The 14,633-nt window shown below is 35.4% G+C and overlaps 2 protein-coding genes across 2 annotated transcripts; one reads left to right on the top strand and one right to left on the bottom strand.

Annotated features, from left to right (window-relative positions):
• Positions 1 to 8,470: 8,470 nt before the first annotated feature.
• LOC145004641 (low-temperature-induced cysteine proteinase-like) lies at positions 8,471 to 11,120 on the top strand. The gene is made up of 5 exons (XM_078963603.1): positions 8,471 to 9,014; positions 9,533 to 9,774; positions 9,886 to 10,026; positions 10,262 to 10,741; positions 10,822 to 11,120. Exons 1-5 carry the CDS (start codon positions 8,504 to 8,506, stop codon positions 10,963 to 10,965), a joined length of 1,518 nt encoding a protein of 505 aa, XP_078819729.1. The 5' UTR covers positions 8,471 to 8,503; the 3' UTR covers positions 10,966 to 11,120.
• Positions 11,121 to 12,228: 1,108 nt separating this feature from the next.
• On the bottom strand, positions 12,229 to 13,296 carry LOC145006742 (uncharacterized). Its single transcript, XM_078965799.1, has one exon. The coding sequence runs from the start codon at positions 13,294 to 13,296 to the stop codon at positions 12,229 to 12,231; it is 1,068 nt and encodes a 355-aa protein (XP_078821925.1).
• Between the last annotated feature and the right edge of the window lie 1,337 nt (positions 13,297 to 14,633).

The raw sequence follows: 14,633 nt of genomic DNA on the forward strand, positions 1-14,633 counted from the left end.
AAATGATGGTGAGGAAACTCTTTCATTATGTAGATTTTAAGGAGATAGCAATTGTGAGAATGACACAAGTGAGCTCTCTCAGGAAAGGTGTATGATTTTGATAAAGTCTTATCAAAGCAATTGCGTATCAGAAATCTGAACTTTGGTAAGAAAGTCAATAAAGTATTGATTTCTAAAAGTCTAGATGATCTCTGGATACATGTCAAAGCTAGTGGGAGCATAAGTGTTATGCTAGTAAGAAAATAATCAATATGCTAGTGGGAGCATGATTATTATGTTAAGTGTTGCAAGTTAGCAATATTAATTATAGAAAAACAAAAGTTTCAACTCGTCTTGAAAATGTTGTTTTGCTATAATTAAGGGAGAGAATTTTATACTTCATCCCAATTCTACAAGCTTAGATTAAGATTTTAATCTACTTTAGTCAAGGATATATAAGAATGTTATGTTGGAATGGTTCAACATAAGGAAATTCTATATATGTTGCGTTCTCAAAATCCGATTATGATTACAACATACCTCTTCATAGTTCAAATTATGAAAACATGGCAAACAAAATTTTATAGCATGAATCGTGTCTCATATGCTTTAGGTATAAGTTCGATTACATGTGCTATAATCCGTTCTAAATTTTCCAAATGTCTAGGGCATTAAGATGGAAAAAGGAATAGAACTGGAAGTGACTAAAATGATTAAGCAAATTGTTAAGGACAATCTAAGGTTTACCAAAGATTGGTTGCTCATAGACAATTAGAAGTATAGAGTAAGGACCATATTGACATATTTTTAAAAGAGGCAACTCTTGTTCAGAAGTGATGGTCAAAATGGTAATATGGAATTGTTTCTATAGGTGGAAGTTATTCTTTGAATCTATGTAAGATTATAAAACTTAATGCAAGAAGGGTGTTCAAAGGAGTGTACTTTGAAATTGAGACTTCGTTTCCATGGAATTGATCTCCATTGGAATACTTTGTAATGTCAGTTGCCAAGTCTTTGTGACTTTTGGGCATAGTCATTACAAGAGGATCATTGCATATAAGTTTAGAATCTAACAATATTAGAGGATTAGGATTGTGAAATGAGCATCATTGAAATATTGTTAATCGATCTGTTTCACAAGGAAAGGAACATATGTAAACATAGTGTGCGTACTTGGAGTATGGCATACTTGTTGTTGGGACAAACATGGTGTGCATTCTTAGAGCATGGCATGAATATTGTTTTAATTCAAGTATTAAGTTGATATATCGAAGCATTGGATAATGAGTAATCAATATGGTGCTTAGATAAAAGGTGTTTTTTATTTACACTCAAAGTGTTGGGGCCATATAGGATTAGTACTATTCTTGTGTTTCACTTTGCATGTTTTGACTTCTTGAATAACTAGGTCATTCTTTCTGACCACAGTCAATCGTATGTTGGAAGTAGATATGAATCAAGACTATCATGAATTGGGTTTGTAGATGTCTAAAGTGTTTAGACATAGGAAGAGTTGCTACAACATTCATGAGTGCTCATAAGTTCTGAGTATTGGATTCAACCCACACTCATTTGAATCGCTTCATGGATTTTATAACGAGTGAATCATGAGACGATAATATCTTATATTCTTCAAACCTAGAGATATGAGTTGTTGAATATGAGTTGGTTATACATTGATTGCACGAAAACGCATTGGTAAGTCGATGTTATAAAACGTGCATTTGTGTATTATTTAACAAGTATTACAACAAGCATATGAGTCAAAGTTTATCCATTCCTTTTACCCTTAAAGGGATAAAAGCGATATCTGTGGACCCCTCGATGATTTAGTGATGACAAAATGTAAGTGCTCGGCCGGGCCTGTACTGATTTGATTTGTTCAATTAGTCATTCGTCATAAATTAGAAATTGGGAAACAACAAATGGATAGAGAGAATGATTATAATCCATGTCTCAGTCCATATGATATCTAGAATGGAGGAATATATGATCACTTATCTAATGGAAGCGTCATTGATTTGTTCAGAGTTCGACAACAACTTTTAAGAGCTATGATTGTTGGTCAGGTTATGAAGGCGTACTTTCAATAATAGTTATTAGACTTATCCAAGTGGGAGACTGTTGGATTAGTGTCTAAGTCCATAACTATAATTGGTATATACTTGACCTGACCCAGCATGGTCCATTTAGGTTGCATGACATCATGCATTTGGATAGACTAAAATGAGAGAAATAACACTTATGGAATATTAATATATTATAAGTTCTAATATATTAATAAGATTATTTAATTAGTATTGATCAAGAATTAATCTAGAATTAATTAAGTGATCAAAAGAAGAGTAATTAAATATATGGGTTGATTGTGTAAATCATCCATACTTATATAGTGGGCTAATGCTCCATGGATTATCAAGTTGGGATAAAATCCATAGGATGCTCCCTGGATGCTCCATGGTGTATTTGAATCCATGGATCCAAGGAAATGGAAAGCCATGACAATAAAGGTTTACCCTAATTATGACTAACTATATAATGATCTTATTATTGAAGAAATCAGCCACTAGTGAAACAAGTGAGGGCAAACCGGTTTTAGAAGTGTTCTACTTTCTCTCAAGTTATTCCAAGTGTTCGTGATGTTGTGTGAACCATTTGAGGTGTCACACTTGGGGCACTAGGCTCTTGAGCTCCATGGAATCAAGCACCAAACAAGAGGTATGAAATTCTACTAGAATTTAAATTATGTGTACTTTATATTATGCTAGTTAGAACAATAACTTGGAATATTCATATTTGCATGTATAATAGAGAAAACATAGATCCAAGGTATTTAGGGTTGCATGCACACTTAGGAGTGTTATAATGCTTAAAACCCAACAAAAACTACTCCTTGCTACTACCACTAACACATATAGCACATCACATAAGCATGTCGCATAAGCCTATAACATAAGCACTCTCATAAGCATATCACATAAGCATCCCAAAATAATTATCACAAAGAAAATTATCTATAAAATATTCTTGTTGGTGGGCCGACATTGCGGCCTTAGATCCACCTCTGCTGGAAGGTAACTCACCTTGATGTCGTGTAGTGTCTGTACTGTCCTCAGAGTGAAAGTCGACTCTCCTCGACTCCTCAATCCCTACACGACAATCCTGCTAAGTTATCAATTTGTACTCACAACCCCTACAAGGGTCAACTTGAATCCAAGTCAAAGTCAAAGTCAAACCTTGGTCAAGTCAATTCTTTCGTTGACCAGACTCGCCGAGTTGGTCAGCCAACTCACCGAGTCCCTTCGTCTACATAATACTACAAACCCGGCCCCACTCATCGAGTCTAGCAAGAGCTCGACGAGTTCACCTTCAAAAACACTTCAGTCAATCTTCAACTGACTCATCGAGTTCTTTCTTGAACTTGTTGAGTTTATCTTCAGCATATGAATGTGTCCATTCTACGACTCGCCGAGTTGTATGAACAACTCGTCGAGTTCATCTTCAAAGATTGGGAGATCGCCTTGGACTCGCCGAGTTTGCTCGAACACTCTTCGAGTCCCATGATTCCCAGGTCCCTTATGAGCCTAAACAACTGAGGGACCTTCCACACTATCAACTGGTCCATCGATATAAAGAATTTGGTGGTCATTATACCTTGACTCGCCAAGTCCATCCTTGATCATTAGTATACTGTCGATTTAAATGGGTCTTAACACATCAAAACCATAGATCTGGCCTCCTAATGTCCATTTTACACGTAAAGTTCCAAGCTTGGTGCACATGCAAGGGGCCTTTGGCTCAAAAAGCCATAAAATATATTCTACAAAGTGCATGGGCCTCTCATGGCCATAGAGTTGGCACCTTTATGCCATGAGACCCTTCCAATGTCCCAAATCTGAAGTCAAAACTCCATATAGCCCTTCACAAATCCAAAAATGGCTTAGAAATCCCTAAAGATACTCAAAATCCAAGCCCTAAGGATGAATAAACACATGGAAGACCAAGACAGGGGCATTTACCTTGAATGAGCTAGAAATGGAACAAAATCTCTGGATCTCCAAGCCCCAACTCGAACTCTTAGGCTTCCTTCCTCTTTCCAAGCTTCACAATCCACCAAAATGGCCTTAGGATAGTCATACAAGGCTAGGGTTTCGAGATAATGCTTTCTGGGAGTAATAAGGACTTTGGAGGCTGAGATAAGTTGTTTAAATAGGGCATAAACCCTCAAAATTAGGGTTTCACCCAAACAACACCAACTTGCCGAGTCAGTCTCCCAATTCGTCGAGTATGTTATTTAAATTCCCCGCGGATCACGACTCTACTCGACGAGTTGGACCACCTGCTCGTCGAGTCCTAGAGAAAAACATAAGAAATACTTGAAAGGAAGTATACCAGGGATCGGGTGTTACAATAAAGCATCTTCCACGAATATAATAATTTAATTTGGACAATAAATAATTTGATTAATCATATTACAATTATATATTTAGATTATTTAAGATAATCAATTGTCCACATGTGGTCATATATACTCACACTATATATATATATATATATATATATATATATATATATATATATATATATATATATATATATATGTATTGAAATATCTTTATGCCTAATAGTCATTATAGAATGATATTTGCTAATGACGTATGAACCTATAGGGTCACACATTATAGCAAGTTACTACTATTAGATCATTTATTAGAGTAATTTGATTATTAATAAATATAATCAACATTTGTATTTAATTGGATAATTATTATTTTATAAAAATAATATTTTAACAACTAATCAGGTAACTTGTAATATCTTAAAAACCATGATTTTTTTTTTCATTTTTAATAAAACATTTTTTTAAAATCATAAGATAATTGACCATAGTTTTCAATCAAATCCATAGAAATTTGAGTATCAACAATCTCTTGAAACATAAAATAATAGGAGGATGTGTGCAATCACACCTTCACCTTGCCCCGATCATCATAAGTACCTAAATACATTGAAATCAACAACTATAAGCCAAATCTTAGTGAGTTCCCCCCAAATACCTAATACAATAATACATATACAATGCATGGACACCGTACCCATATTATAACACTAGATTTCCCTCGGGGCCCACAGTCTCCAAACTACATTGCTGTAATGTCCCAAAAATAATGACATATAATTTTCGTTTTTAGATTAATAAATAGTTAATACATATCATCTCCATAAAACCAAGGTAATCAAGATTAGCAAAACATCATTAAATCAGAGTAATTCACAAAATGCGGAAAATGTGTTGTGTGCTCTGCAATCATGCCGAGCCCTTCCATTTTAAAACCGAAGTATCTAAAACATAAAATGAAAACCGTAAGCACAAAGCTTAGTGAGTTCCCCAAGATACCTCATACCACACATACAAAAATCACATACTGGGACCCCGCCCTCCATCGGGCCTCACCCAGTCTCAAGTCCCACTCGACCTTAGGCCCTGCCCATCATCGATCCCCGCTCGGATTATAGAACTATCAATCACCAGGCCCTGCCTGATATTGGGCGTCACCCGATACACACATAATCATATAACCATATAATTATATAAACATGTACCCTTACTAACACATGCAATAGTCACAAATACTATAACATACCATACCATCATCGAGCCTCGTCCAGCATCGGGCTTTGCCCTGTAATCATAAAAACAGATACTAATAACTGGCATACAATATATTCATCAAGCCCCTCCTAGCATCGGGCCTTGCCTAGTGAGCATACCATATCATAATGTATCCAAGAGTTATGCATACATCTAGCACTCTAACATAAAACCCATGGGTTGGCATTGGTGCCTTCGACCCGCTAAACCCAGTGAAGAAACTCACCTCGCACTGCCAAATCACACAGATGATCCCTGACTGTTGGCTGACAGATTCCCCAAACTGCCAATATCAAAACAACACCCAGTTAACAGTTGAGTTCCAAAACATAACCATAAATCCGTACTCAGGGTAAAAAGACCATTTTACCCTTAACCTGGCTTGATCCAAGACTAAGGCCCACACTCACAGCCTGAAAGGCTCAAAATCCAAATAACCAACCAAGGCCTGAATATGACATAATTTTCTAAATTAGGCCCAAACCCCTTACATGGGCCTTACCCTAAATCCCAAACAGTTTTCCTAGTCCAAATCACCTTCACTCAGATTTCCCATTAAGAATTTAAACAACTAAGACCAAAAGGAAGCCCAACACGAAGCCCAAAAGCTAAAACCCTTCTGATTGAGTATGCAGGGGGGTACACAGCTGTACGCTAAGCGTACATGCAATTTGGCTTGTACGCTATGCGTACAGACTTGTATGCCCAGCGTACTCACCCATTAATCCAATTTCGACATTAAGCTCTTAATGCTTAAGTCTAGAACTCCAAATGACAGATGATCTAAGCCCACACAAGTGTCTATAACCATAAAGTCACTGACTTGGTGACTTTGCCTACCCAAAAAGAACCAATCTTCAAGATAAAGCATTATACTTTCACCAAAAGGACACCATCTCATGCATGGGGGATTTCAATCCCTAAAGGAGGCAACTTTATGCATCTAGAACCTCAGAAACACCAAGAGTGGCAACTAATAGCTCCTGGAGTGGTACCAAACCACTAGATCTCATTCTTAGGGCCAAAAAGGGACTAGACTCTCACACACACACACACACCCATATATATATATATATATATATATATATATATATATATATATATATATATATATATATATATATATATATATATATATATCAGTTTTGCTAAAATCGGTCTAGACGGCCGATTAATCGGCGCCTAGGCGATTGGCGGCCTCTAACCGCCTACAAATAGGTGTTAGAGGGTTAATTCATCGGCATTGGTCAACATCGGTCAAAGACGGTCCAAATCGGACTAATTTGGCACAACTCGGACCCAAAATCGGACCAAAATAGCTCAAACCAGCCAGCTCAAAGGAGCTGCTTGCCTAAAATATACTTGGCTTGGGTTATATTAGATGGATGGATACATGCTCCCTTTTATAGAAAATGTTTCCCCTCAGAGAATGCTCCCTGTTGGCGATGTGGGATGCTGAAACTTATTTTTTCTTCCCTGCGTTACCTTCATCATTCTTTCCCTATGTTGCTAGTCGCCATTTTCCTTCTGCCCCTGCCCCATCCCTGTCGACCTATGTTTCTTCAAAACGCTAGCGTGTCTAAACCCAACAATTGTACTCGATCAATTCCAAGACTTGTACATAATAATCGATTAATTCCAAGGGTTGTGCTCCTCTTTGACCTCCGACCCCTACTCCATCTCCATCACCATTGAACCTCCAAGACTTGTGCTCTATCATCTTTGAACCTCCAAGTTCCTTGTTGTTGCACGTTGTAACCGGTACGACAGAGGTGGTGGTGATGTTGGTTGGAATGAAAACGAAGAAGCAGCATCTCCTTCGCATGCCACTGTCGTACGTCACCTTCTTTTCTACCTGCGTCACCGTTGGATGTTGCAGTCTCCTTTGCAGGCCACCATCAAATTTGTCAACAACAGCATCATGTAATGGTTGTGTATCTGAAATCGATTTTCAATAAATTCATAGGAGTTGAAATTTGTATGAAAGTCTTTACTTTTTTCTTGTAATGTTGAAATTTGTATGAAGTTGGAAAATTGGAATTAGGAGAAATTGAAATTTATCGATGTCAATTCCAAACCAGTTGAATCTATCGAAGTTGGAGAATTGGAATTAGCAACACAATTATTGAATCGAAACATGTTAGAAGCGTCGATGCATACCATGTGCTCGATTAAATGTTTGTGTGAAAGAACCATGTAATTGCTTGCTTCACAACTTCATTGATTTTAGGTTGTTTTTGTATTCTTGATGTAGGTTTACTAAGTTCACCTGTTTAACAAAAAACTAGATTCGTTAGTTTAATTATTTGATAATTTTTTAAGTCTTAGGATTAATGTTATATGTATTAACTTGTTATATTGTTTACTTATATTCTTAGGATTAATGTATATTTATTAATTTTTTAATAATTTTTTAAAATAATTAATGGTACACGATTAATCCCCGTCTAGCCGATTAATCCATTGATCACAGTCTATCGATTAGCTTATGTCGATATATATATATATATATATATATATATATATATATATATATATATATATATATATATATATAATCGAAGAAAAATGTTGCACGTAATTTAAATGAGATTAGGAGTGTTGGTGTGTTTATTTGAAAGTATGTGTTCCAATATAAAGCCAACAAGGAAAATATTTCTCAGTCCTTATGAAATTACAAAAATACCCACGTTGGATACCACTTAACTCCAAAGACATTGAGGTCATTCTCGTGTTTTCACATTCATGATAATTTTGCCAAATTACTGGCCACTCAAGTCATTGGTTAGGTAGGACAAGCCAAAAGATTCAAACCTCTATAAAATGAAAACCATTTTCAAGAAACTATTCAAGATTCATTTAGTCACTACAATGGGTACCCGAAATTCCTCTGTCGCTCTTCTTCTTTTGTTTATCTCTGTTTTATCGTTGTCAGTATCACTGTCTGTATCAGTATCATCGACTCTTCCTTCCGAGTTCTCCATACTTGGTGATCAAGAAACCAATGTTTTATCAAGCGAAAAAATCTCTGAATTGTTCAGAAAATGGAAGGAGATGCATGGAAAAACATATGCGCATGAAGAAGAAGAAGCACGAAAGCTTGAGAATTTCCGCAAGAGTTTGAAGTACATATTGGAGAAGAACTCGAAACGGAAATCAGAGACTGAACATATGGTGGGATTGAACAAGTTTGCTGATCTAAGTAACGAAGAGTTCAAAGAGATGTACTTTTCAAAAGTCAGGGGTCCTAGAAGCAATAAACTAAAGATGAGGGGTGCTAAAAGAAACACGACTTTAAGTTCGAAGTCTTGTGATGCACCCGCTTCTTTGGATTGGAGAGACAAGGGAATCGTTACACCAATCAAGGACCAAGGACAGTGCGGTAAACATTTAATTCATTTTTCATTCATTTATATTTATTTTTATATTTCAGTTTTTAAAATTTTGGATAATATATATTATTATTCGTAAAATAAAAGAACTCACAAAAATATCACGTTCATCATGGGTAGGTATAATATATTGGGAAAGTCCCGATGAAAAATTATAGATTTAGCATTGAAAATATCAAATTTTAAATAATTAATTATTATATTAAACTTTAAAATAGTCGGTGGTTGCGTATTTGGGTTAGTAGTTTGACTTTTACTCATTAAATATGTAAACATCCGCCTTTAAAAATAAAATAGATGCACGTTTTGAATTTGTAAACCAGATACTTAATAAAATTACATTTACTAAAAAAAATAGTTATTGATTGTTAGCATAGGTCTGTGTTGTTACCATTAAACAGTTCAATTATATATGTTTGTTCATGTCAATAAAAAAAGTTACACAATAAAATTATTATAAATATTTTGTTGCGTTAAACTTAAATCTGGATATTTATAACGTGTATAGGAAGTTGTTGGGCATTCTCTGTAACCGGGTCCATTGAAGGTGTACATGCACTTGCAACCGGTGACCTGATTAGCCTGTCAGAGCAAGAGCTCGTTGACTGTGACACAAACGATTATGGTTGTAATGGTGGAAACATGGACACTGCATACAGATGGATTATTAAAAATGGTGGAATCGATTCTGAAGCTGATTATCCTTATACTAGTTCAAATGGTAGGGATGGTAAATGCGATAAAACAAAGGTACTTTTACTTAATTACTTCATCCATTTTGTTAATTAAAAAACTTCAATATTAAATTTATTATTTAAGTCATATCAACTAACATACAATTATTACAATGAAAATGATCAGTCGAAAAAATCAGTTGTAACAATTGAAAGCTATGTGGAAGTAGAATCAAAAAATGAAGACGCACTTCTTTGTGCTGTCGCCAAACAGCCTGTTACTATTGGTATTGATGGCTCAGCCTATGACTTCCAACTATATACCGGGGTGAGTACAAACTAGCTAGTAGCTACCTTTTTATATATTTTTTTTCAGTCGTTTATTTATACAAAAACGCCAAAAAAACGGTTTAGTTTGTGAGTATTCAATTATTCATCACAATTTTTAATTAACCCTGAAAATTTATATGCAAAAAAACGTGTCATGGAGAAAAAACGGCATGTAAATGCTCTTTTATATTTTAATGGATTTAAAACATAACAACGCTTTATTTAATTATTAGGGTATCTACGATGGCGAATGCTCAAACAGTCCAAACAGCATAGATCATGCAGTGCTGGTGGTTGGATATGGTACGCAAGATGGTGAAGACTATTGGATCGTTAAGAACCAGTGGGGTACGTATTGGGGAATGGAAGGTTATATTTTAATGAAAAGGAACACCAATAATAAAAATGGTGTTTGTGGGATGTACCTTGAGCCACTTTACCCTACCTCCGGCGTCCTACCACCACCTAGTCCACCATCACCACCGGCACCACCATCTCCACCACCACCTCCACCATCACCATCACCTAGCAAGTGCGGTGACTTCTCATATTGTCCAGCGGACCAGACATGTTGTTGCATCTTCGAGTTCTATAACTATTGTTTGATGTATGGGTGTTGTGGTTACACCAATGGTGTGTGTTGCAAGGGATATTCCGCTTGTTGCCCTAGTGATTATCCGATTTGTGACGTTAAAGATGGATATTGTTTTAAGGTACAAGGAACCACAAGTTGGTTAATTATCTTTATAGGTGCTAAGTTATAAGCTACTAATTATTGTTCTTTATATTTTAGAATTCGGGAGATACTGTTGGAGTGAAGGCAAAGAAGAAACAATTGGCCAAACACAAGATGCCATGGGAGAAGATTGAGGAGACAATCGTGGAAGAGTATCAACCACTCGTGTGGAAGAGGAACCCGTTTGCAGTTGCAGCTTAAGAACAGGAAAAAGGGATGTTTTTATTAAATCCCTTATGTACTTTAAGGGTTATATGTAATATTTCTTCATTAGAAACCTTTGAACCTAAACTAAACCATGTTAATTACATAAATGTATTTCTTGAAAACACATCGTAATTGTGGTATTTTGACGATTGCATGCGTGTGTGCTGTTGAATTACGCCGTTGTTTAGATGTGTTTCTTGAAATAATTAAGTTGCGACTGTGGTACTAATTAATCTCACTTGCGATTTACATGTACCAAATATGTAACTTGATATGATTTGTACATTATTCTATATATAGTAATAGTAATGTTAATTTATATGTGGCATTCAATATTGATAGCATGAATTAGACATATAATGCATCGTAGTTCATGGTCTTGTTGATTAATCGGTGGAATTAAACATTTGTAGCCCTAGAAACCGATCCTCTTCTTTTTTTTAATCCTTGGTTGCGTGAGAATTTTAAAGCACCAACTGGGCTGCTAGAAATTTGGGCTAAAATCAAATTTTGAAATGATTTTAAATATGAACTGCTATATTTCTTTATTCTCATCGTGGGTGGTGCTGTTTGGCAGCTTTTAATCATAAAAAATGGTTCACAAAATGACATCTTTATAGAGGTGCACAAAAGAAACTTTTTTTTTTAACCGGAAAAAAAACCAGACTAATTTTTTTAGAACCGCTTAAGTTATGCAGAACCCCGGTTAGGAATATGTTTTAATATATATGTGAAACTGGTTTTTTTTTTCCTACTATAACCAAATCAAACCGATTTTTAACCTGAAAACCTATTTTTTTTAATGCAATTTCACTTAAAAAAACAAATTGTTTATAAACAAAACGGATCTAGAGAAAACCAGTTTTTAAAAAACCAAAACCGGTATATTTGTACCTCTACACGTTTAGAATGGATTTGGGCCTTGCACCTGGACAAATCTTTGCTATTGTTAATGAGATCCATGAGTCGCATCAAACGTTTAATTTCCAAATTAGTGTCTACCGTTTAATTTAATCGGATCATATTTGTCATTTAATTCGATCACTACCGTGTAGACGCGTAGTGCTGACGGGATATAAAAAAATCTTTTATGATTTGTTTTATGCTTTATCACGCTTATTTTGAACTTCAATTTTTTTTTTTTAACCAGCAAATATAATATATATATTTAAAAAAACCAACCTCTAGCAAGTGACTAGAGGAGGAAGATGGAAATACAAAATGTAGGCCACCGTTTACAAACAGAAAAATGGGCAATTACACCATGCTAACAAAAAATGGGCAATTACACCATGCTAACCAATCAATGTTGTTTTTTTTACCCCTATTTTTTATCGACAGGTTAGTGATAGATTTGATAATGTCTACCTGCTTATAAAGGGACACCTGTTTATTTTTGAAGACTCTTTCATTTCTAGCTTTCCATATACTCCAAAGCATACCGTAACATATTCCCATGAACATTCTCCTTTTTTTTGAGCATCCGAAATGTGAATTTACAAGTGTGATCATGTCGTTTACTGTACCGAACTCTTCCATGGCAACACCACACCATTGAAAGACCCCTTGCATAACCATTTTCGCATATTTGCATCCAATCAAGGCATGGTCTGAACATTCATTGACATCCTCACATTGTTTGCATATTGGACTTTCCAAAGCTACCCCTTTAGACAAGAGACCTACAGCAGAAGGTATTTTGCCCAATTTTGCCATCCATATGAAGCAATTAACTTTAATTGGAACTTCCTTTAGCCATGTGAAACGTCCAATGTTTACATTGGGGTTAAAATCCAATTTTTTCCGAAGAACATTCACCGAGTAAGTTCCGTCACCCGTGAGATGGCACTTCCATGTCGCACCCGTGGGGGCAAATTCTTTGGATATCACCGAATCAATGGAGATGTCTTTTTTTTGAAGATGTTTGCCAATGCTTGCAATGTTTTTCCATGTGCCTGATATGTATTTATTGTCATAACAGAGGTCAGGTTTGTTTTTAAAATTATGCATGCTGATTATGGCATTGGCCCAGAGCGCTGCAGGTTCAGACCTCAATCTCCACCACCACTTCATAATGAGAGAAATATTTAGTGATTTAATGCTACTGACCCCGAGACCACCATCTTCTTTAGAAGCAATCACTTTGTCCCAAGAGACCCAATGAATGCATTTTTTTCCTTCAGATCCTCCCCATAAAAAAGCTCTGCGAATTTTTTCCAACTTTTCTACTACCCCTTCTGGAGCAACAAATATTGAGAGGTAATAGCTTGGTAGATTGCCCAATACCGATTGAATTAATGTTAGTCTACCACCGAATGATAGCATTTTAGTTTTCCAAATGGAAAGTTTTTTATGAAATCTCTCGATCACCGGTTTCCAGTTCTTGGAAAGATTCATGTTCTTGGAAACATACAATACCTATGTGACTCCTATTAATGCTCGGAAATACTAATGCCGACTTGCATAACACTGTATAAATGTGACTTAAACAAGTAAAATTGTCCAAAACTAAGGAATTTAAGTAAATAAATGTTAAAAAAATATATATAATGTCATAAAATTATTAAAAATTTATGTTAAAATAATAAATAAAAATGAATGTGTACATGTTGGCACAAGATCCTAAGACCTAATCCCTAATGTATGTGTACACTTAGGTTATAGAAAATGGTAGTACTTATAACGCCATACCACTTCATTATTTTTTTTTACTGTCATGCTACTTTTTTGTTTGCCATATCGCTATTTAACGTCATGCCACATCGCTAGTACATTTTTCTTAGCAATTCATAGGGAGTGGTCCCCTAGCACTCTTTGAATTTTTTTTCTTTTTCAAATTTAAATAAATTATATTTTTTTAATATACAAACATTTCATATTACATAAATTATATTTTTTTAAAACAAAAATACTTAATATTAAATAAAAAAGGTTACAAACTTTAGTCTTTACATATAACAAACTAATTTAAATGGAGGTTTTTTTTTTTTTTTTTTTTTTTTTTTTTTTTTTTGAACAGCAAATCTAATCTACTCCTACACTACTCCGAATTTCCACCTATGTCCCTAACGGGACTTGAACTCTCAACCTCAAGGAGGGAGAGCAACACCGGATACCGTTGGGCTAGAAATATGACTTTCCAAAGTGAAAGATGAAAATAGAAGCATCTTATCACAAATACAAGGGAGCCAAATAGCAATCCTTAGAAGTTCGAGGGTCAATTCCCCAATTGACAAATTAAACTGAGATCCTACGAGTGTAGCCATGTAGTCAATTACTCATGAGACGTATGAACAATAGAAGAGGAAATAACTCAACGTTCAAAGTTTGTGGAGAGGAGATTGGGGGAGGCAATCATCAAAACAAAAAAGAATAATAGAACATGAAAAGAACCAACTCTTCATTCTTTCTCATGTCGCTTGCTCCTTAACAAGTTGTTCTTTGCACGTCTCTTAGCGAGCGTGTGGGGATGTCATGGTATCTCATAGTGAGCCTTTTGGTGAGAGGGGTGGCGAGGCCACTCTTATGTATTAATAAGCCCATATGTCATATGTTTCCATATGTCATATGACCTTATAATTTAATGAATTATGATAGGGCTTAGGGCCCCCAATTGTAAGCGATCCCGTTTAATTTCAATCTAAGCTTCGAGTTTCCAAAAA

The sequence above is a fragment of the Lactuca saligna genome, chromosome 7 (assembly GCF_052625555.1).
Source record: "Lactuca saligna cultivar CGN05327 chromosome 7, ASM5262555v1, whole genome shotgun sequence".
NCBI classification, from domain to species: domain Eukaryota; kingdom Viridiplantae; phylum Streptophyta; class Magnoliopsida; order Asterales; family Asteraceae; genus Lactuca; species Lactuca saligna.

Bases quoted from the DNA above. Each gene is read 5' to 3' on its own strand.
- LOC145004641 (XM_078963603.1), top strand. From the start codon at position 8,504: ATGGGTACCCGAAATTCCTCTGTCGCTCTTCTTCTTTTGTTTATCTCT. The intron at 9,015-9,532 runs GTAAACATTTAA...TAACGTGTATAG, and splicing joins CAAGGACCAAGGACAGTGCG to GAAGTTGTTGGGCATTCTCT. The intron at 10,027-10,261 runs GTGAGTACAAAC...TTTAATTATTAG, and splicing joins ACTTCCAACTATATACCGGG to GGTATCTACGATGGCGAATG.
- LOC145006742 (XM_078965799.1), bottom strand. From the start codon at position 13,296: ATGCTATCATTCGGTGGTAGACTAACATTAATTCAATCGGTATTGGGC.